This window comes from Pan troglodytes, chromosome 19, assembly GCF_028858775.2.
Source record: "Pan troglodytes isolate AG18354 chromosome 19, NHGRI_mPanTro3-v2.0_pri, whole genome shotgun sequence".
Classification (NCBI taxonomy): domain Eukaryota; kingdom Metazoa; phylum Chordata; class Mammalia; order Primates; family Hominidae; genus Pan; species Pan troglodytes.
In genome coordinates this window covers 74,132,143-74,156,754 of record NC_072417.2, presented here as the reverse complement: position 1 = coordinate 74,156,754, position 24,612 = coordinate 74,132,143, and the positions used below count along the sequence as shown (strand labels likewise).

The window sequence follows — 24,612 nt, the reverse complement described above, 5'->3', positions numbered from 1 at the left end:
CATTCCATGCCCATGGATTGGAAGAATCAATATTGTTAAAATGTCCATTATCACCCAAAGTAATCTAAAGATTCAATACTATTCCTACCAAATTACTAATGTCATCTTTTCACAGAATTAGAAAAAACTATTCTAAAATTCATGTGGAATCAAAAAAGAGCCCAAATAGCCAAAGCAATCCTAAGCCAAAAGAACAAAGCCTAAGACATCACATTTCTTTTTTTTTTTTTGAGACACAGTCTCACCCTGTCGCCCAGGCTGGAGTGCAATGGCTCACTGCAACATTCAGCTCACTGCAACATTCAGCTCCCGGGTTCAAGTGATTCTCCTGCCTCAGCCTCCCGAGTAGCTGGGATTACAGGTGCACACCACCACACCCAGCTAATTTTTTTTGTCTCTTTAGTAGAGACGGGGTTTCACCACGTTGGCCAGGCTGGTCTCGAACTTCTGACCTCATGATCCATCTGCCTTCGTCTCCCAAAGTGCCGGGATTACAGGCGTGAGCCACCGCGCCTGACCTGAGACATCACATTTCAAACTGTACTACAAGGCTATGGTAACAAAAACAGGATAGTATTGGTGCAAAAATAAGACACATAGACCAATGGAAAAGAACAGAGAACTCTGAAATAAAGCTGCACTCCTACAACCACCTGATATTCTTCGACAAAGTCGACAAAAATAAACAATGGGGAAAGGATATAACTATTCAATAAATGATGTGGAGAAACTGGCTAACTATATACACACAGAAGAATTAAGCTAGGCTCCTACCTACTCACCACATACAAAAATTAACTCAAGATGGATTAGAGACTTAAATGTAAGACCTGAAACTATAAAAATTCTAGAAGAAAACCCAGGAAAAACTCTTCTGGACACTGGCTTGAGCAAAGAATTTATGACTAAGCCCTCAAAAGCAAATGCAACAAAAAAAATTGACAACTGGGACCTAATTAAACTAAAGAGCTTCTGACTATCAACAGAGTAAACAGACAATCTACAGAATGGGAAAAAAATACTACAAACTATGTATCTGAACAAAGGACTAATATCCCGAATCTATAAGAAATTTAAATCAGCAAGCAAAAAACAAATGACCCCATTAAAAGGGTCATTTAGACATGAACAGACACTTCTCAAAAGAAGACATACAATGGCCAATACACGTATAAAAATGCTTATCACTAATCATCAGACAGATGCTACAATGAGGTACCATCTCACACCAGTCAGAATGGCTATTAGTAAAAAGTCAAAAAACAACAGATGTTGGTGAGGCTGCAGAGAAAACAGAATACTTATACACTGTTGGTGGAAATGGAAACTAGTTCAGTCCCTGTGGAAAGCAATTTGGAGATTCCATAAAGAACTAAAAATAGAATTACCATCTGACACAGAAATCCCACTACTGGGTATATGCCCAAAAGAAAATAAATCATTCTTACAAAAAAAACACATGCACTTATATGTTCATCGCAGTTCTATTCACAATAGCAAAGACATGTAATCAACCAAAGTGCCTAACAATGGTGGATTAGATTTTTTAAATGTGCTACATATGTACGACGGAATACTATGCAGCCATAAAAAAGAATAAAATCGTGTCCTTTGCAGCAACATAGGTGCTGCTGGAGGTCATTATCCTAAGTAAATTAACACAGAAACAGAAAACCAAATATGTCATGTTTTCACTTATAAGTGGGAGCTAAACATTGGGTGTATACAGACACAAAGATGGGAACAATAGACACTAGGGATTCAAAAGTGGGGAGGAAAAGGGTGGGGAGGTTGAAAAACTACCAGTTGGGTACTATGTTCACTATGTGGGTGATGGAATCACTAGAAGTCCAACCTCAGCATCATGCAATATACCCATGTAACAAATCTGCACATGTACACTCTTAATCTAAAATTTAAAAACTAATAATAATAGGCAGAAAGTGGAAAACAATCAGTACAGATAAAGGGTTTACAGAAGGAGCAAATATATGAAATTCAACACTATTTTTAGAGGGAGAAAGTACATCACAAGCTGGCCTTTAAAGATGGGGTTGAATGTGTACCTGAAGAAGTAGGGAGAAAGTAACTTAGGTGTAGAAACATGGTATTGAAGCTGGAAAGCAAAGATATGTAATTAAATTTACTTAGGGCACAAATAACGGTGGAAGATATGCTTTATTCATTCAACAAAAATTTACTAACTGGTGAAAGGAATGCCTATTCTCCTAGAGGACTATTTCTTACCTTTGCCTTTCTCCTCAAATCTCCGATACCTGCACCCATCCTCACTACCCATTTCCTTATGATAAAAGAAACAACATCCTCTGTCTCCTCTAAATGTTCCTGCTTCCCCTTACATCAATCCTCCCTGAAAGACTTGTCGACACTGTCTTTTCCTATTCTTACTAAAATCCACTGGGACCAGGAACTTACCATGCCACCAAAAGTACTCTTATCAAAGACACATGTCTTTTACACAAGGGGTTCCCAACTCCCAGGTGGTGGACTGGTACCGGTCTGTGGCCTGTACGGAACCAGGCTGCAGAGCAGGAGGTAAGTGGCTGGCAAGCTGGCATTACCACCTGAGCTCACCTCCTGTCAGATCAGCAGTAGCACTAGATTCTCATCAGAGCACAAACCCTATTGTGAACTACACATGCAAAGATCTAGGTTGCACACTCCTTATGAGAATCTAATTCATGCCCGGTGATCTCAGATGGAACCGTTTAATCCCAAAACCTCCCACCCCTCCCCACACTGGCCCATGGAAAAACTGTCTTCCACAAAACCGGTCCTTGGTGCCAAAAAGGTTGGGGATCACACTTCTACATTACTAATTTTAATAGTCTTATTTTTCTCAGTTCTTCATTGATCTATCAGTAGAATTTAAGACATTAATCATTCCCTTCTCTCTGAAAGAATTAATTCACTTGGCCTCTAGGATTTCTCATATATAGTTTTCCTTTGTATGTCACTGGCTACTTAATGTCAGAGGGCCCCAGGGCTCAGTCCTGGGACATCTCTTTTTTATACTCACTTACCTACAAGGTGATCTCATCTCATTTTTGTTTCAGCTACCATCTATGCGTTGCAAACATTTATCCCTACATAAATGACTGCTTTCCACTGAACTCCAGACTCATATAACCAACTACCTACTTACCATCAGTAGGAGGTCAAAAAGACATCATATTAAACTTAACATGTCCAAAATTCCTGATCCTGTCCCCATCCCAAAACCTGCTTTATCCACAATATTCTTCATTTCAATTGACACCAACCCTATCCTTCTAGATGTTTAGATTAAAAGTCTTACTAGTCATCTTGACTCATCTCTTCTTTCATACTTGACATAAAATGTACCAGAAATTCTGATCGCCATACCATAAAAAATATATCAAGAATCCAATGACTTCTCAGTCTTCACTATAAACAACTTACTCCAAACCTCATCTTTTCTTGCCTGATTTTTTGCAATACTCTCCTAACTGGTCTCAACTAAGTTTCCACCCATGTCCACATACAGACTGTGTTCTCAATACAGATCTCCATTCTAGTCCTGCCAAAACACAGTATTATCATGTCACTCTTATTCTCAATGCCCTCCAGAGCTCCCCCCTCCGCATCTCATGCTGAGTGAAAGGCTGACAATGATCTGCCCTCACTACCTCTCCGATCTCATCACCTATTATACACCTTACACCATATGCTTCAGCCACACTGGTCTCTTTATCATTCCTTGAACATGCCAGGCACACTCCCACCTCAGGATTTTACACAGGCTGTTCTATATGAATTTCTATATGAATTTCTCTATATGAATTTCTATATGTTCTATATGAATTTCTCTCTTACTTCCACCAGATCTTTGCTCAGATGTCATCATCTCAGCAAGGCCTATGGGAAGCATACTAATTTCAAATTGCAATCCTCCCTAGGCATTCCCTATTCCCCTTCCCTCATTTTTCTCTGTGGCTCCATGGGAACACAGACATGTTTCTCTTTTGTTCACTGCTAAATTCCTAAACTCAGAACAGTGCCTGGACACAATAAACACTAATTAATGTTGTTGATCAAATGACTACACCTTGGAGATGTTTTTTTAAGTTGTTACTATGAATAAAAAGCTCTTCATTCTAACAAGTAATTATTTAAATCTAAATTGTTTTTCTTAGAACAACTTCTAAAGATGTTTTAAAACTCTGGTTTAAAGCCTTAGAAACTGGTCGGGCACGGTGGTTCACGCTTGTAATCCCAGCACGTTGGCAGGCTGAGGCAGGTGGATCACTTGAGGTCAGGAGTTTGAGACCAGCCTGGCCAACATTGTGAAACCCAGTCTCTACTTAAAATACAAAAATTCGGCTGGGCGCGGTGGCTCATGTCTGTAATCCCAGCACTTTGGGAGGCCACGGTGGGCAGATCACTCACTCACGGTGAGGTCAGGAGTTCAAGATCAGCCTGGCCAACATAGTGAAACCTTGTCTCCACTAAATATACAAAAATTAGCCAGGCATGGTGGCGGGCACCTGTAATCCCAGCTACTTGGGAGACTGAAGCGAAGAATCACTTGAACCTGGGAGGTGGAGGTTGCAGCAAGCCCAGATTGCACCACTGCACTCTAGCCTGGGAGACAGAGCAAGACTCCGTCTAAAAGAAAAGAAAAGAAAAGAAAAGAAAAGAATAGAATTAGCCGGGCAAGGTGGCATGCACCTGTAATCCCAGCTACTCAGGAGGCTGAAGCAGGAGAATCGCTTGAACCCAGGAGGCGGAGCTTGCAGTGAGCCGAGATGGCGCCACTGCACTCCAGCCTGGGTGACACAGCGAGACCCCGTCTCAAAAAAATAAAAAAGGCCTTAGAATCTATGTCAACTGCCAAGATACAAATAGAAACACCAAAAAGACTTTGTGCTCACAGAAATCAATCTAATAGGAAGCCCAGACATGTCAATGAATAACCTGCATATTATAATATGATAAAAGTATGCAGAGCATACCAATACCAAGGTTGAAAAAGATGATAAAAATCAAAAGAAGGCTTAAGAGAGGCAGTAATATTTTAGCTTGCTTAGTAGGCATTCAAAGAGGCAATAATAATGTCAAATAAAGAAAAGTTGCAAATAGGAAAGTTATCAAAAAATAAATACATGTGGCATATTCAGGGAAGGGTACAGAAATCTAGGTATGGTTAGACAAGAAGCTGGAAATAAGATAGGACATTTTCTAACCTTCTAGGAATATGGTGAGACACAAAGATCTTAAGCAGAAAATTGGCAGATCATATTTATAGCTAACATTCCACAAGGAAGTGCTTGTGATAGTAAAAAATTGTTAGAAATTACTGATATAGATGAGGGAAAAAATGATCATCAGGGATTCTTAACCATTTTTGTATCACAGACTATTTGGACAGTCTGGGGAAGCCTGAGGAATGTTTCCCAGAATAATACTTACAAGGCATGGGAAAAAGACATATAATTACAAAGAAAATGAACTATACTGAAGTACAGTTATCAATATATTAAAAATAAAGTGTTATAGTAATGTATATAATCAATTAATACTAAAATATTATATAATCATAATAATTTCAAAGTAGTGATGAGTAAAAACAATATTTTAAAATATATTCAATAATGCAAGATACTTCAAGATATATATTTCATATATAAAGTGATATAATTCCGCATTTTCTATTGGTAACAGTGTCACAAGCACTGTTAATATTTTTGTCATGTATTTTCCATGTTCATAACAAAAAGGAAATGCTTACTTTTGGTTAAAGGATAGTGAATATAAAGATGTAAATTTTTTTCCTATCCTGTTCATGGATCACAAGAAGTCCTCAAGTAGACTAAGTGGATGTTCAGGCAACAAGATAGGAAATGGAAGAGATATTTATAAAGAATATATTTCAAATAAATAAACATCCTCTGGAAAGTTAAAAAAAATGGCAAATAGATAAAATAATCCTAACCTAAACTGGATTGGGTCCAAAGAGTAAAAAGGAAATACCCCTATATCAACTGTTATTTAACAGTTTCCTTTACTTGGCTAAAAAGAGCACAGACAAACAACGGTAATACCGCCAAAACATGATTCATTTTCAAGATGAATCCCTCCCTGTTCAATGGTTTACATTGTTTTTGACCAGCATCAGACTGTTTACCCACACAAACTGTAAATACATCATTTTTAGAACTAACCAACAATGCCCATTTTGTTATGACATGTAAGATACAAAAAAAATGAAGAAAAATGACCATCACTCTAAAGTCCATGCTTCAAAAATGAGAAAAACTACACAGAGTAATAGACGGAAATTCTGGAAATAAAATTTTAACACGTGTTATCTATCAGGAGGAATAGGCTGCCTGAAATTCCTTGCTTTCAAAAGAAAATCTTAAGTACAGCAGCATAGTCAAACAGTGTGGATTCTCCTCTTTGAGATTTCTGAAAAAAACATGCAGAGAGACATGAAAGCAATAAAGCTGAGAGAAAACAATATATTTTGACTTGGAAATCTAGTAGTATTGCTCTTTAACTACTGTCCTTTCACAAATGATGAAATCCTTCATTGACTGGCACTTTGCAACCTTCAACAAAAGTATATTGAAAGATATTTGTTTGCAGTCATTTAATATCTGTCTTTTCCCATGGAATACAAGATCTGTGAGGGTAGGAATGACCACAGTCTTTTGTGCACATTATGCTTGAATCTTAACACAAAAACCTCTTATGTGGTTTGCTGAATAAAGAAGCAAGAATAAGAACAAAAAAGAAGCTCAAGGAAATATCTTCCAAAGACATATAAATGTAGGGATCACAAAGCCTTCTTAATTTACTAATACATCTGTGGTTTCTCTTATTGACCTAGCTGCTCCATGTGTACAGTGAATCTCTTTGCCAAAAGATTTTGCTAAAATTTTATGTTATGAAAAACATTTGACACAAAAAGAAAAGCCCCCAAAGAACCTATACTACACATCTACATAGAGAACACAATTTTAACACTAACACCAAAAAATGTAACTAAGTCTGAAATAAAATGTCTAGCAAATAGCTGAAAATATCAATATCTCATAGCTTTCTAAATTTTATTTTATAAAAATTCTATATATTTTTTTGAAATATAAGCATTGTTTTTCAATTTTTATTTTATGTTCGGGGGCACATGTGCAAGTTTGTTACATGGGTAAACTGCATGTCCCTGAGGTTTGGTGTACAAATGATCCTGTCACACAGGTAGCGAGCGTAGTACCCAACAGGTAGTTTTTCAACCCTCACCCCCTCCCACTGTCCTCCCTCCAGGAGTCCCCAGTGTCTACCATTCCCATCTTTATGTCCATGTATACTCGATGTTTAGCTCCCAATGATCTTTTGCATCTAGAGCTGATTCTAAAAACTTTCAACCTTAAATATCATGGGTCACTAGTTAAGTTAAATACACATGAATAACAATCATTCTCATTAAAAATAATAGAACCAAAGCATAAAGTATGATCTCAGGAGTAAAAAGAGGTCCCATTTTTTTGAGTTACAAAAGTCCCAAGGAAAACATTTACCTATATTTTTTCAGTCTATCTTTAAGCTTCCTACAGTGTGTGTGTGTGTGTGTGTGTGTGTGTGTGTGGAAGTCATCGGATACTACGAAAGAATGTGTAATGTGGTCAGTATAGAAGCTGAAACAAATTAGGATAGGTACATACTCAAAAGAATTACAAAGAAGTACTCAAATACACGTACACACATATTCATAATAGCACTATTCACAATAACCAAAAGGTAGAAACAACCCAAATGTACCTCAGTGGATGAACGGATCAATTGCGTTACATTCCTACAATGGAATATAATTTACCCACAAAAAGGAATGAAGTGTTAATATATACTACAATGTGGATGAACTTCAAAAACATTATACTAAATGAAAGAAGGCAGAAACAAAAGGTCATATATTCTATAATTATATTTATATAAAATATACAGGACAAGTAAATTTAACAGTCTACAAAGCAGAGAGTGGTGTTTGCTAGGGGATTAGGAGAAAGAACAATGAGGAGTAAGTGCTTAAAGAATATGTGGTTTCCTTTTGGAGTGAGGAAAATGTTTTGTAAACAGAGGTTGTGGTGGCACAACATCATGAATGTACTGTCACATTTACATGGTGAATATTATGTTATGTGAATTTCAGGTCAATTAATAAAATAACAATGACTTTCTGTGGTAACCACAATCTCTCTATATAAGATTCCCCAATCTTGAAAACCTAAAATGGTCACCCATCAAGGGAAATCTGCAATACTCCAGAAAAGGTGATCTAATGTCAACGTTTTCTGTCGTTCTAGTGAGAATGAAACGGTACAACCACTCCAGTGTTATTTATCAAGGTTAAGATTCAACTACGTTATGATCAAGAATTTCCACTCAAAAATTAGTATACATATTATCCCCAAACCTGAAACCATGCAATGTACATCAGCAGTAGTAGAAAGGATAAATAAACAGAAGTACAATGGAATAAATGAGAGGTGTAAATAAATGAACTAAACCTACCTGCAACAACATAACTGAATCTCACAAATATAATGTTAAAGAAGCCAAAGATATCAAAATATACATACTCTATAATTCCATTTACATAAAAGGGAAACAATAGTGTTTAAGGACACTTGCTTAGGAGTAGAAATATTCTAAAAAGTAAAGAAGTGGTTACCATAAAAATGAGAATTGTGGTTTAATGTTATGGAGAAGGTATGCAAAAGAGAGATTCCAATAATGTTCCATTTATTGATTGGGATGATGGTTACACAGCTACTTGCTCTAAGATAAATTACTGAGATACACAGCAGAAATCCCGCCAATCCCATTTTAAAATAAAATGCAGGCTGGGTGCGGTGGCTCATGTCTGTAATCCCAGCATTTTGGGAGGCCAAGGCAGGTGGATCACAAGGTCAGGAGTTCAAGACAAGCCTGGCCAACATAGTGAAACTCCATCTCTACTAAAAATACAGAAAATCAGCCAGGCGTGGTGGCGAGTGCCTGTAATCCCAGCTGCTCGGGAGGCTGAGGCAGGAGAATTGCTTGAACCTGGGAGGTAGAGGTTGCAGTCAGCCGATATCACGCCATTGCATGTCAGCCCAGGCTACAGTGCAAGACTCCGTCTCAAAAAAAAAAAAAAAGCAAATGCTGCTCTATCTAAAATACACATTACCCATGACTATTTCTTTCCAACAATGAATATTTCTTAATAAACTATAGTGTCCCATTGAACATAGAATGTTCTGGAAGAGATAAGTAAAAAGGACGTTCAGTTCTCTGAAGTTATAAAAATAGTTCCAAGTTTTATATTCCGTAAATATGATACCAAATATCCCTTATATATTGAAACAGGGAGTTAAAATAGCATGGTAAAGATCACCATTACTATACTGGCTCCAATTTATTAAATTATTTAATAATTAAGAATTTCATATAAGCCTAAGATCTTCTTTTCACATGAACAGACTATAACAAGTTTAGTTTTATCCCAGATCTGTAAAAATAAGGACAAAGGGAAGGAAGATTCAAGACAACAGTGGAGACAGAGAAAATTACCATGCAAGGGTGACCCAGAAGGGCTGCTTGATAGACCTGGAACAGGGCTACAGCGACCTCCTTGCTTAGACGTCAGTTCTTGCTCAATCTCTTCCAGTCCAGCACTTTTCTGGAAACGGCTCATGCGATTCACTACTCGTGGTGACATATGTGTACGAACACAAGGCTGGCCACCATAAGGGTTGATGGGGAAAACGTGGGAAGTACCCCGGAGAGTACTGACCACAACCCAGCGACAGTCATGGCTGAAGCAGATGTCCTGTACCTGGAAATGAGATAAGAAAAGATACAAAAATGTCTCAAACTACTTGGATTTTTCTAAGAGTATCACACATCACCAAATATGAATATAAATGATTGCCTCATTACCAAATGTACCTAAGATCAGGTAATAAATAAAAATTTACTCTACAGATGAATTTCACAATGACTGTTGATCAAAACTCCATTAGGTAGAATGTTACTTCAATAGTCAGGGATACAGGATCCTGAAGAGAGGTGAAATGCAAAGAAAGAAGATCTTAAAACACTCAATGCCCTTTGCCCCCCAACACACACACATAACTGATAACAACAATAATTCATGTATCTGCAGTGGCTCATGTATCTGCAAGCTTTTTCTGTAAGAGGCCATATGGCCTTGTAGGATGTAAAAGCTCCACTGTCTGTTGCAATTACTCAGCTCTACTCTTGGACTGTCAAAGCAGTCATAGAACATATGTAAATGAGTGCAGTTATGTTAAAAAAAAAAAAACTTTATTTACAAAAACAAGTGGTGAGCCACAGACCTGAGCCAGGGAAAGTTAATTTGTATGACACTTATCATACAGTGAATAAAGAATCTCCAGTATTTCTGAATTAGCAAATTGAATTTACTACCTTTATCTCAATATCAGTCAACTGGTGACAACTTGAGCAAAAATATCTCCACTTACTTATTTCAGAAAAAAATTAAAGAAAGCTAAGGAAAATTTGATACTGTTATAAGCATTTTTAAGCATAGCCTCTAAAAGGAACGCAGCTCACAGATACTTAAGTTTTCTACACTGACTAAATTAATTTTCCACCACCTAAAACAATTGTCAAATAGTGTTTTAAAAAATCCAGACAAGAGAAAAAGCACAGTAGAATAAAGATATTTGTGAATGAAACTTAACATGAAAATATATATATGGATACAGTAAAAGCAGTACTAAGAGGGAAGTTTATAGTTATAAGCACCTAAATAAAAAAAAGGAAAACTTCAAATAAACAATCTAACAATGCATCTTAAAGAAATAGAAAAATAAGAGGAACCCAAACCCAAAATTAGTAGAAGATAAATAATAAAGATCAAAGCAGAAATAAATAAAACTGAAATGAAGAATACAAAAGATTAACAAAATGAAAAGTTGGTTTTTTAAAAAGATAAACAAAATTGACAAATCATTAGCTGAACTAAGAAAAAAAGAGAGAAGACTCAAATAAAATCAGAGATGAAAAAGGAGACATTATGACTGATACTACAGAAATTCAAAGGATCATTAGAGGCTACTATGAGCAATTATATGCCAATATGTTGGAAAATCTAGAAGAAATGGATAAATTCCCAGACACATACAACCTAACAAGATTGAATCATGAAAATATCCAAAACCTGAATAAACCAGTAACAAGTAATGTGACTGAAGATGTAATAAGTCTCCCAGCAAAGAAAAATCCAGGACCAATGGCTTCACTGCTTAATTTTAGATGTTTTACCAAATATCTAAAGAAGAACTAATACCAATCCTACTCAAACTATTGAGAAGAATAGAGGAGGAAGGAATACTTCTAACCTCATTCCACAATGCTTTTATTACTCTGAAACCAAAACCAAACACATATATCAAAAAAAAAAAGAAGAAGAAAAGAAAAGGAAAGACAAGACAAGACAAGACAAGACAAGACTAGACTAGACTAGACTAGACTAGAGGCCAATATTCCAGGTGAACATTGATGTAAAAATCCTCAACAAAATACTACTAAACCAAATTCAACAACACGTCAAAAAAAAAATCATTTATCACAACCAAGTGGAATTTATCCCAGGTATGCAAGGACAGTACAACATACACAAATCAATGTGACATGTTCTATCAAGAGAATAATGGATAAAAACCATATAATCGTTTCAACTGATGCTGGAAATACATATGATAAAAATTCAACATTACTTCATAATAAAAACTCTTAAAAAACTGAGCATAGAAGGAAAATACCTCCATACAAGAAAAGCCATGTACAATAGACCCACGGCTAGTATCTTACTGAACAGGGAAAAACAGAAAGCCTTTCTGCCAAGATATGGAACAAGACAAGGATGCCTACTTTAATCACTGTTATTCAACAAAGTACTGGAAGTCCTAGCCAGAGCAATCAGACAGGAAATAAAAGGCATCCAAATTCGAAAAGAAAAAGTCAAATGAGCCTCGTTTGCAGATCATATGATCTTATATTCAGAAAAACCTAAAGACTCCACCAAAAAACTAACAGAACTGATAAACAAATTCAGTAAGGTTGCAGGATACAAAGTCAACATACAACAATCAGTAGCATTTCTACATGCCAAATGTGAACAATCTGAAAAAGAAATTTACAAAGTAATCCCACTTACAATAGCTACAAATAAATAACTAGCGATTAACAAAAAAAGTGAAAGATCTCTACAATGCAAACTACAAAACACTGATAAAAAGAAACTGAAGAGGACACAAGAAAATGGAAAGATATTCCATGTTTATGGATTGGTAGAATCAATATTGTTAAAATGTCTATACTACCCTAAGCAATCTACAGATTGAATGCAATCCCTATCAAAATACCAATGACATTCTTTACAGAAATAGAAAAAAAAATCCTAAAATGTATATAGAGCCACAAAAGACCCGGAATAACCAAAGCTATCCTGAGCAAAAAGAAAGAAAAAAAAAAAAACCTGGAGGAATCACATTACCTGACTTCAAATTATACTACAGAGGTATAGTAACTGAAACAGCATGGTACTGGCATAAAAACAGACACATACGCCAATGGAACAGAACAGAGAACCAAGAAACAAATCTACATACCTACAGTGAACTCATTTTCAACAAAGACGTCAATAACATATATTGGGGAAACACAGTCTCTTCAATAATTAGTGCTGGGAAAACTGGATATACATATGCAGAAGAATAAAAATAGACCCCTATCTCTCGCCATACACATAAATAAAATCAAAATGGATTAAAAACTTAAATCTAAGACCTCCAACTATGAAACTACTGCAAGAAAACATTTTGGGAAACTCCTGAACATTGAACTGGGCAAAGATTTCTTGAGTATTACCCTACAAGCACAGACAGCCAAAGCAAAAATAGACAAATGGGATCATGTCAAGTTAAAAAAGATTTTGAACAGCAAAGGAAACAATCGACAAAGTGATAACCCGCAGATTGGGAGAAAATATTTATAAACTGTCCATCTGACAAGGGATTAATAACTAGAAAAGAGCTCAAACAACTCAACAGGAAAAAATCTAACAATCCTATTTTAAAATGGGCAAAAGATATGAATAGATTTTCTCAAAAGACATACAAATGGCAAACAAGTATACAAAAATGTGCTCAACATCAATAATCATTACAGAAATGAAAATCAAAACTACAATGAGATATCATCTCCCTCAAGTTTAAAAAAAGGCTTTTATCCAAAAGACAGGTAATAGCAAATGATGGCAAGGATGTGGAGAAAAGGGAACCCTCATACACTATTGGTGGGAATGTAAATTAATACAACCACTATGGAGAACAATTTGGAGGTTCCTGAAAAAACTACAACTAGAGCTACCGTATGATCCAGCAATTCCCCTGCTAGGTATGTACTCGAAAGAAAGGAAATCAGTATATCAAAGAGATGTCTGCACTCCCATGTTTATTGCAGCATTATTCACAATAGCCAAGATGTGGAAGCAACCTAAGGACCCATCAACAGATGAATGGATAAAGAAAATATGGTATATATACACAATGGAGTACTATTTAGCCATAAAAAGAAAGAATAATATCCTGTCATTTGCAACAACATGGACAGAACTGGAGGTTATTATGTTAAGTGAAATAAGCCACTTACAGAAAGACAAACTTTGCATGTTCTCACTTATTTGTGGGATCTAAAACGTAAAACAAGGAACTTGGCCAGGCATGGTAGCTTAGGCCTGTAATCCCAGCAGTTTGGGAGGCCAAGGCAGGCAGATCACTTGAGGTCAGGAGTTCAAGACCAGCCTGGTCAACATGGTGAAACCCCGTTTCTACTAAAAATACAAAAATTAGCCTGGTGTGTTGGCGTGCGCCTGTAATTCCAGCTACTTGGGAGACTGAGGTGGGAGAAACTCTTGAACCCAGGAGGTGGAGGTTGCAGTGAGCTGAGATCGTGCCACTGAACTCCAGGCTGGGCGACAGAGCGAAACTCCATCTCAATCAATCAATCAATAAAACAAAATAATAAACTCATGGAGATAGAAAGTAGAAGGATGTTTACCAGAGGCTGCAAAGGGTAGTGGAGGGAGGAGGGGGGAGTAGGGATGGCTAATGGGTACGAAAAATAGAAAGAATGGATAATATTTGGTATTTGATAGCACAACAGGGTGACTGTAGTGAATAATAATTTAATCCTACATTTTTAAATAGAATAAATAAGACCTACTATTTGATAGCACAATAAGGTGACTATAGTCAATAATAACTTAATCATATATTTTTAAATAACTTAAAGAATATAATTGGGACCAGGTGTGACAGCTCACACCCATAATCCCAGAACTTTGGAAAGCCAAGATGGGTGGATCACCTGAGATCAGGAGTTTGAGACCAGCCTGGCCAATATGGTGAAACCCTGTCTCTACTAAAAATACAAAAAATTAGCCAGGCATAGTGGCGCATGCCTGTACTTCCAGCTACTGGGGAGGCTGAGGCAGGAGAATCACTTGAACCCTGGAGGCAGAAGTTGCAGTGAACTGAGATCATGCCACTGCACTCCCACCTGGGCAGCAAGAGTGAAACTCTGTCTCAAAAAGAAAAAAAAAAAAAAAAGAATACAGTTGAATCGTTTATAACTCAAATGGATAAATGCTTGAGGAAATGGGTACCCCATTCTTCACTATGCACTTATTTGACATTGTATGCCTGTATTAAAACAAAACTTTTTGTTTTTTTTTTTGAGATGGAGTCTCACTCTGTCACCCAGGCTAGAGTGCAGTGGTGCAATCTCAGCTCACTGCAACCTCTGCCTCCCGGGTTCAAGTGATTCTCCTGCCTCAGCCTCCCAAATAGCTGGGATTACAGGCATGCACCACCACGCCCATCTAATTTTTGTATTTGTAGTAGAGATGGGGTTTCACCATCTTGGCCAGGCTGGTCTCAAACTCCTGACCTCAGGTGATCTGCCCACTTTGGCCTCCCAAAATGCTGGGATTACAGGCGTGAGCCACTGTGCCATTTCATGTACTCTACAAATATATATAACTACCTACTATGTACCCACAAAAATTTTTTTTAAATAATTAAAAGAGTGTAATTGGACTGTTTGTAACACAGAGGATACATGCTTGAGGTGATGGATACCCCAATTACCCTGATGTGATTATTATGTACTATATGCCTGTATCAAAATATTTCAAGTACTCCATAAATATACATATCTACTATGTACCCACAAAAATTAAAAATTAAAAAAAGCTGTATATATACATATCTACGTGCATGAGGCATATTAGCTTCATTATAATAACATGAATTAGGTAAAAGTCCCCAAGTGTTCAGAGAAACACTTTTCAATGTATTAGATCTTCAAATAAGACTACATATTTCAGAAATGCACCACAAACAAAAGCTATAGGTAGCCATCAAAGTACAAGTTTCTAATAGAACCTGGAATCTTTTAAAAAAAAAAAGAAATTTTAGTCTTATGTATCAAGACAAGATACTTCATTGCTAGAAAACTGCTAGACAAACATCATCAGTACATGAACAAACTCAAAATTCAACCACATGCCTGCCAATCTCGACTATTGTGACACATCCAAATGCCACATTAATTATATAATTACTGTCCTAAAAGCTGAGAAATTTAACTCCCAACAATTCCAGCATTTCAGATAAATAGTTATTCCAGAGTGTTTAACCTCTGTAGCTTGCCTACGATTATATTCAGCTTAACTGACTTTTCTGAATAGATCAGGGGTCCTATTAAAAGAAAGGATGAAAGTCGTAGAAAAGCAAGAGAAAGGGAAAAGCAGGACGAAGAAAGGTGTAAACAGAAGAAGTAAGAGAAAAGAAATACAGTACCGGAAGAAATTAATATCATAATATGAAATGCATTTTCACATGACAGAGTCAACTATATAAAGAAAGGCATCCTTAGATTTATCATTGAGCAATTTATGTTCCAGCCACAGTGAAATTGAACTATGTTATCTAACATCTTTTTCCAAAACACTTATAATCAAGACCACTTCCTGGTCTGTCAATAAAAAGGAGTTTCTTTCTTTCATTTTAAGACTACTCAGGATATAGAGGTGGTGTTAACAATCAGTATCAAGGCAGGAAGACAGAATTCCACCTAATGCTTTTTTAGAAAACTGCTAATAGAGAAGTGATTCTGCTCTATGACCTTGAAGACATATCAGCATATATAAATGAGCAGAGAAGGACTGCTAAAGATACTAGCTGTCAAAATAAGTAGGGAAAGTTTAATCGTTTAAATAACATTACAGAGGATAACAAGTTGCCTATCCACAAAATGTAAAATAATATAACTGTTGCTATTAGTTAACTAGCTGGACGGTTTTTCAGACATTATTAAAAATGAAAAAAACCTGTAAAAATGGAAAACTAGTAATAAGGTGATGACATTATCTGCATGATTTTTGGACCTCAATTATGGAATGTTATTTGTAATTAACATTTTCTCATCACAAAAAGAAGAGCTAGATAGGAGTCGAGTCGCATTACTGATTTAATTCTATAGCACTAAATATCATGAATATCATGACAAATAACATTTACCATGTACAGATTAGGCAACCGTGGTAACAAATAATAAACAAGTACAGGTACCACTCACTATTCAAACCCCTGCTCTCAAATTTAGGACACAAACATATTTATATATTTTTTTCTTTAAGACACTCACTAGTCAATATTTTAAACTCAGGAACTAAGCAGATGTGAATAGCAAGAGATAAAGTATATGTGCTCCTGGTTGGCCACATTTCAAAATCCTATAGAACTGACACAGAAAATGTTTGTGGACATGAGAGAAGTGGAGGTTTCTTTTAGAACTGGGGTCAGTAAACTTTTTCTGTAAAGGACCAGATAATAAATTTTAGGCCTTGAAGACAAGAAAGCAAAATCAAAGGTACCATGTAGTTGTTGTTTATAACAAGAGAAAAACCAAATTTTGACAAAAATTTTTGTTGATGCAATTCAAAATATAATAATTCAATATAGTTTTTTGTAATATAGATCTACAATGAGAAGAAAGACATTCTTTTTATGGGAATAATCTTTTGCTCAGTTGAAATTCAAAGTTAGTGTTATTAGATTCTCCACAGTACAGAGAGGAAAAACTAAAGAAAGTCTTCCCTTAAGAAAAATCCATACAAGACATGAGTTAAGAACATGAGACCAATGAAATTAAGATACTTTATTTTTAAGGTACTTTAAAAAATTCAATAGCAAGCGAGGCGCAGTGATGCACTTGTAGCTCCAGCTACTCAGGAGGCTAAGGTAGAAGGATCGCTTAAGCCCAGGAGTTATGAGGCTGCAGTGAGTTATGACTGTGCCACTGTACTCTAGCTTGGGCAACAGAGTGAGACCCCCAATCTGTAAAATAAATTAATTAATTTAAAAAATATGGATTATCTGCTTAAAAGAAGAAAAATGACATTCAATAGCAAGCAAATATTTTGTTTATTTTGTTTTCAAGGTAGAATATAGCTATATATAATAAAATAATGAAACATAAATACAGAAAATCACTTTGGTATTTTAAAAAAATCACACACACATAAATCCCACAACTATTTCTCATTATCTTGGAACACATCCTTCTTTCAGGCAACTCTTAATGCAAATATACAGTATATCTATCCATTTATATATATTACATAACTACATATACACATTTCTGCATACACATATAATTTCTTTTCAGATCAGATTTAAAATACCAATTTGAAATGAAACAATCTACAAAGTTTAATATTATAGAAGATTATGAAAATACATGGAAACAGTACTATAAATATAAAGCCATATATAAGCTTTACCTAGAGGCAATATATCACAGTAAATATATCTACTACTTACAAGCTATATGGCCATATGAAAGTTAATTACCAGCTCTGTGCCTTGAGATTCTTCATTTGCAAAACAGGAATAATTATGCCAATTTCATAGGGTTGTTGGGTATGAGTTACTGCATACAGCACTTAGAACAGTGCCTAGCACTTAATAAGCACTATACAAAGATGTTTGCTATTATTATTATTGTCCTCATAAAAATACATTGCAACTCTGTCCAAATGTCTGTTTTCACTGCTATCAACATACTGCTATCACTCTTGTGGCTGGGCACAGTGGCTCACGTAGGTAATCCTAGCACTTTGGAAAGCCAAGGCAGGCAGATCACTTGAGGTAAGGGGTTCCAGACCAGCCTGGCCAACATGGTGAAACCCTGTCTCTACTAAAAATACAAAAATTAGCTGGGTGTGGTGGCACATGCCTGTAATCCCAGCTACTAGGGAGGCTGAGGCAGGAGAATTGCTTGAACCTGGGAGGAGGCAGAGGCTGCAGTGAGCCAAGATCATGCCACTACACTCCAGCCTGGGTGACAGAGCGAGACCCTGTCTCAAGAAAAAAAGAAATACACTTAAAACACTATCATCTACAAGGTTACTATATTAGTCTCTTACTTGGACTCTTAATCGAGATCACCTATAAGCAACCCAAGTCAAAGTAGACAAATCATACTTCTTCAACATTAAAAACTTTGCATGTACAAAGAATACATTGGCTGGGCATGGTAGCTCATGCCTATAATCCCAGCACTTTGGGAGGGGGAAGTGGGAGGACTGCTGGAGGCCAGGAGTTCAAGGCTAGCCTGTGCAACATAGCAAGGACCTGTCTCTACAAAAAATAAAAACACATTAGCCTGGCATGGTGGCACATGCCTGTAGTTCCAGCTACTTAAGAGGCTAGGGTGGGAGAATCACTTCAGCCCAGTAGCTTGAAGCTGCAGTGAGCCATACTGGTGCCACTGCATGCCAGCAGTGTGAAAACCTGCCTCCAAAATAAATAAATAAATAAATAAAGGTCAGGTACAGTGGCTCCTGTCTATAATCCCAACACTTTGGGAGGCTGAGCTGGGCAGATCACTAGACCCCACAAGTTCAAGACTAGACTGGGCAACATGGTGAAACCCCGTCTCTGCAAAAAAAATAGAAAAATTAGCTGGGCATAGTGGTGTGCGCCTGCAGTCCCAGCTACCTGTAGTCCCAGCTACTCAGGAGGCCGAGGTGGGAGTATTGCTTGAGCCCAGGGAGGTCAAGATTGGTGTGAGCTGTGATTGCAGCACTGCATTTTACCCTGGGAGGCAGAGTGAGACCCTGTTTCAAAAAAAAAAAGAATACCATTAAGAAAGTTAAAAAAGCCATAAAATGAATGGGGGAAAGTATTTGCAAATAATACATCTGATAAATAAAGGACTGGGACAAATATTTCTCCAAAGAAGATAAACAAATGGACAACAGCATATGAAAAGACTCTCAACATCATTAGTCATTAAGGACATGCAAATAAAAACCACAATGAGATACCACTTCATACCGAAAAGAATGGCTAAAATAAAAAAAGATGATAAGTTTTGGTGAGGATGTGTAGAAACTGAAACCCTCAAATTTCCACAGGGGAAATATAAATGGTGTAGCCACTTAGAAAGTGCTTCCACCCAGAAGTTTAATCTCTGAATAGACCAATAACAGGATCTGAAATTGTGGCAATAATCAATAGCTTACCAACCAAAAAGAGTCCAGGACCAGATGGATTCACAGCCGAATTCTACCAGAGGTACAAGGAGGAACTGGTACCATTCTTTCTGAAACTATTCCAATCAATAGAAAAAGAGGGAATCCTCCCTAACTCATTTTATGAGGCCAGCATCATCCTGATACCAAAGCCGGGCAGAGACACAACCAAAAAAGAGAATTTTAGACCAATATCCTTGATGAACATTGATGCAAAAATCCTCAATAAAATACTGGCAAACCGAATCCAGGAGCACATCAAAAAGCTTATCCACCATGATCAAGTGGGCTTCATCCCTGGGATGCAAGGCTAGTTCAACATATGCAAATCAGTAAACATAATCCATCACATAAACAGAATCAAAGACAAAAACCACGTGATTATCTCAATAGATGCAGAAAAGGCCTTTGACAAAATTCAAAAACCCTTCATGCTAAAAACTCTCAATAAGTTAGGTATTGATGGGACGTATTTCAAAATAATAAGAGCTATCTATGACAAACCCACAGCCAATATCATACTGAATGGGCAAAAACTGGAAGCATTCCCTTTGAAAACTGGCACAAGACAGGGATGCCCTCTCTCACCACTCCTATTCAACATAGTGTTGGAAGTTCTGGCCAGGGCAATTAGGCAGGAGAAGGAAATAAAGGTGTATTCAATTAGGAAAAGAGGAAGTCAAATTGTCCCTGTTTGCAGACGACATGATTGTATATCTAGAAAACCCCATTGTCTCAGCCCAAAATCTCCTTAAGCTGATAAGCAACTTCAGCAAAGTCTCAGGATACAAAATCAATGTGCAAAAATCACAAGCATTCTTATACACCAACAACAGACAAACAGAGAGCCAAATCATGAGTGAACTCCCATTCACAATTGCTTCAAAGAGAATAAAATACCTAGGAATCCAACTTACAAGGGATGTGAAGGACCTCTTCAAGGAGAACTACAAACCACTGCTCGAGGAAATAAAAGAGGATACAAACAAATGGAAGAACATTCCATGCTCATGGGTAGGAAGAATCAATATCGTGAAAATGGCCATACTGCCCAAGGTAATTTACAGATTCAATGCCGTCCCCATCAAGCTACCAATGACTTTCTTCACAGAATTGGAAAAAACTACTTTAAAGTTCATATGGAACCAAAAAAGAGGCCGCATCACCAAGTCAATCCTAAGCCAAAAGAACAAAGCTGGAGGCATCACACTACCTGACTTCAAACTATACTACAAGGCTACAGTAACCAAAACAGCATGGTACTGGTACCAAAACAGAGATATAGATCAATGGAACAGAACAGAGCCCTCAGAAACAACGCTGCATATCTACAACTATCTGATCTTTGACAAACCTGACAAAAACAAGCAATGGGGAAAGGATTCCCTATTTAATAAATGGTGCTGGGAAAACTGGCTAGCCATATGTAGAAAGCTGAAACTGGATCCCTTCCTTGCACCTTATACAAAAATCAATTCAGGATGGATTAAAGACTTAAACATTAGACCTAAAACCATAAAAACCCTAGAAGAAAACCTAGGCTTTACCATTCAGGACTAGGCATGGGCAAGGACTTCATGTCTAAAACACCAAAAGCAATGGCAACAAAAGACAAAATTGACAAATGGGATCTAATTAAACTAAAGAGCTTCTGCACAGCAAAAGAAACTACCATCAGAGTCAACAGGCAACCTACAAAATGGGAGAAAATTTTTGCAACCTACTCATCTGACAAAGGGCTAATATCGAGAATCTACAATGAACTCAAACAAATTTACAAGAAAAAAACAAACAACCCCATCAAAAAGTGGGCAAAGGACATGAACAGACACTTCTCAAAAGAAGACATTTATGCAGCCAAAAAACACATGAAAAAATGCTCACCATCACTGGCCATCAGAGAAATGCAAATCAAAACCACAATGAGATACCATCTCACACCAGTTAGAATGGCAATCATTAAAAAATCAGGAAACAACAGGTGCTGGAGAAGATGTGGAGAAATAGGAACACTTTTACACTGTTGGTGGGACTGTAAACTAGTTCAACCATTGTGGAAGTCAGTGTGGCGATTCCTCAGGGATCTAGAACTAGAAATACCATTTGACCCAGCCATCCCATTACTGGGTATATACCCAAAGGACTATAAATCATGCTGCTATAAAGACGCATGCACATGTATGTTTATTGAGGCATTATTCACAATAGCAAAGACTTGGAACCAACCCAAATGTCCAACAATGATAGACTGGATTAAGAAAATGTGGCACATATACACCATGGAATACTATGCAGCTATAAAAAATGATGAGTTCATGTCCTTTGTAGGGACATGGATGAAATTGGAAATCATCATTCTCAGTAAACTATCGCAAGAACAAAAAACCAAACACCGCATATTCTCAATCATAGGTGGGAATTGAACAATGAGAACACGTGGACACAGGAAGGGGAACATCACACTCTGGGGACTGTTGTGGGGTGGGGGGAGGGGGGAGGGATAGCATTGGGAGATATACCTAATGCTAGATGACGAGTTAGTGGGTGCAGGGCACCAGCATGGCACATGTATACATATGTAACTAACCTGCACATTGTGCACATGTACCCTAAAACTTAAAGTATAATAATAATAATAATAATAATAAAAAGAAAGTGCTTCCGCCAAATGCAATGGCTCATGCCTGTAACCTCAGTACTTTGGGAGGCTGAAGTGGAAGGTTCACCTGAAGCCAGAGAGATAAGCCTGGACAACACAGTGAAACCTTGTGTCTACAAAAAGAAAAAAGAAAAACAGCCAGGTGTGGTGGCATGTGCCTATAGTCCCAATCACTTGGGAGGCTGAGGTGGGAGGATCGCTGGTGCCCAAGAATTTGAGGCTGCAGTGAGCTATGATTGAGCCACGGCACTCCAGCCTGTGCAATGCATATTTTTAGAGACTCCATCTCTAAAAAATAAAAGCTTAAAAAATATTGTTTCGTGGGGGGCAGCCCCCGCCCGGCCGCCGCCCCGTCTGGGAGGTGGGGGGGCGCCTCTGCCCGGCCGCCCGGTCTGGGAAGTGAGGAGCCCCTCTGCCCGGCCGCCACCCCGTCTGGGAGGTGTATCCAACAGCTCATTGAGAACGGGCCATGATGACAATGGCGGTTTTGTCGAATAGAAAAGGGGGAAATGTGGGGAAAAGAAAGAGAGATCAGATTGTTACTGTGTCTGTGTAGAAAGAAGTAGACATAGGAGACTCCATTGTGTTGTGTACTAAGAAAAATTCTTCTGCCTTGGGATGCTGTTAATCTATAACCTTACCCCCAACCCCGTGCTCTCTGAAACATGTGCTGTGTCCACTCAGGGTTAAATGGATTAAGGGCAGTGCAAGATGTGCTTTGTTAAACAGATGCTTGAAGGCAGCATACTCCTTAAGAGTCATCACCACTCCCTAATCTCAAATACCCAGGGACACAAACACTGCGGAAGGCGGCAGGGCTCTCTGCCTAGAAAAACCAGAGACCTTTGTTCACATGTTCATCTGCTGACCTTCCCTCCACTATTGTCCTATGACCCTGCCAAATCCCCCTCTCCGAGAAATACCCAAGAATGATCAATAAATACTGAAAAAAAAAAAAAAATTGTTTCCGAAAGTTTAACATAAAGTTACCATATGACCCAGCATTTTCACTCCTAGATAGATATTCAAGAGAACTAAAAACATACGTTCATACAAAAACCTATATACAAGCTGCGGTGGCTCAAGCCTGTAATCCCAGCACTTTGGGAGGCTGAGGCGGGTGGATCACGAGGTCAGGAGATTGAGACCATCCTGGCTAACACGGTGAAACCCGATCTCTACTAAAAATACAAAAAATTAGCTGAGCGTGGTGGCAGGTGCCTGTAGTCCCAGTTACTCAGGAGGCTGAGGCAGGAGAATGGTGTGAACCCGGGAGGCAGAGCTTGCACTTGCAGTGAGCCACTGCGCTCCAGCCTGGGCGACAGAGCAAGACTTCATCTCAAAAAAAAAAAAAAAAAAAAAAAGCAAAAATCTATATACAAATGTTTGCAGCTGGATTCCTAAGCCCAAATGTGGAAACAACTTAAATGTCTATCAATTGATAAATGAATAAACAAAATGTCATATATCCATATAATGAAATAGTATTTACTCATCCATGAATAGGAATGAAGTTTCTGATGCATATTTAAAAATGGATGAACTTTGAAGCATTATGCAAAGTGAAAGAAAGCAGACATAAAAGGCCACATATTGTATGATTCCATTTTATAAGAAATGTATAAAATAAGTAAATCCACAGATACAGAAAATAAATTAGTAATTGCAGAGGAGCAGGGAGAGGGGGATGGAGAGTGACTTGGATAGGTACAAGGTTCATTTTGGGGTGCTGAAAATGTTCTTGAATTGAATGGTAGTGATCAATGGATAACTGTGAATATACTAAAAAACTACTGAATTGTACATTATAAAATGGTGAACTTTATGTATGTGAATTATACCTCAACAAATCTGTCATAAAAAAATGAAAGGAACACTAACTAGCCAGTTTCCTGAAAGTGAAGTTCTATAGCCTCTTTTTATAGTTTGTGGTTTCTTTTAATAGCCCTCTTAGTTCTTAGAGATGCCTTTGCTGTCCTATGCACAAAGGAAGATAAGCAGCTGCTGAGAAGCCTAAACGAGCATTTTAATCTGTGCCTATCGTGGCTCATTTCACATCTGGGGTTGGGTTAAACAAATGGCTTGAATATAATATGGGTAAAAGGTATAACCAGATGTTCTTATTAAGTTTCCTTCCATTCAGCATAAAAGTGTGCCATAAGAAGAAAAACTCAAGCAAACAGCACTTAACTTAATCTGGGAATCCTCATTAGGGCACTCATTATTACCAATTTAGAGTTTTTAAGTATACAAATGTCAGAGTTCTCAACTA

At 37.4% G+C, this 24,612-nt stretch overlaps 1 protein-coding gene across 16 annotated transcripts in view; it reads right to left on the bottom strand.

Annotated features, from left to right (window-relative positions):
• The window catches only part of BCAS3 (BCAS3 microtubule associated cell migration factor), a 718,021-nt gene that overhangs the window by 396,338 nt on the left and 297,071 nt on the right, over nucleotides 1-24,612 (bottom strand). For all 16 annotated transcript variants that reach the window (XR_010153059.1, XM_063799111.1, XM_063799112.1 and 13 more), the window contains one exon: nucleotides 9,598-9,862. Coding sequence is in view for 15 of the 16 variants with exons in the window: in XM_063799111.1 (XP_063655181.1) it covers nucleotides 9,598-9,862 (265 nt within the window). In the remaining variant the exon portion in view is untranslated. The remainder of the gene's footprint in view (nucleotides 1-9,597; nucleotides 9,863-24,612) is intronic.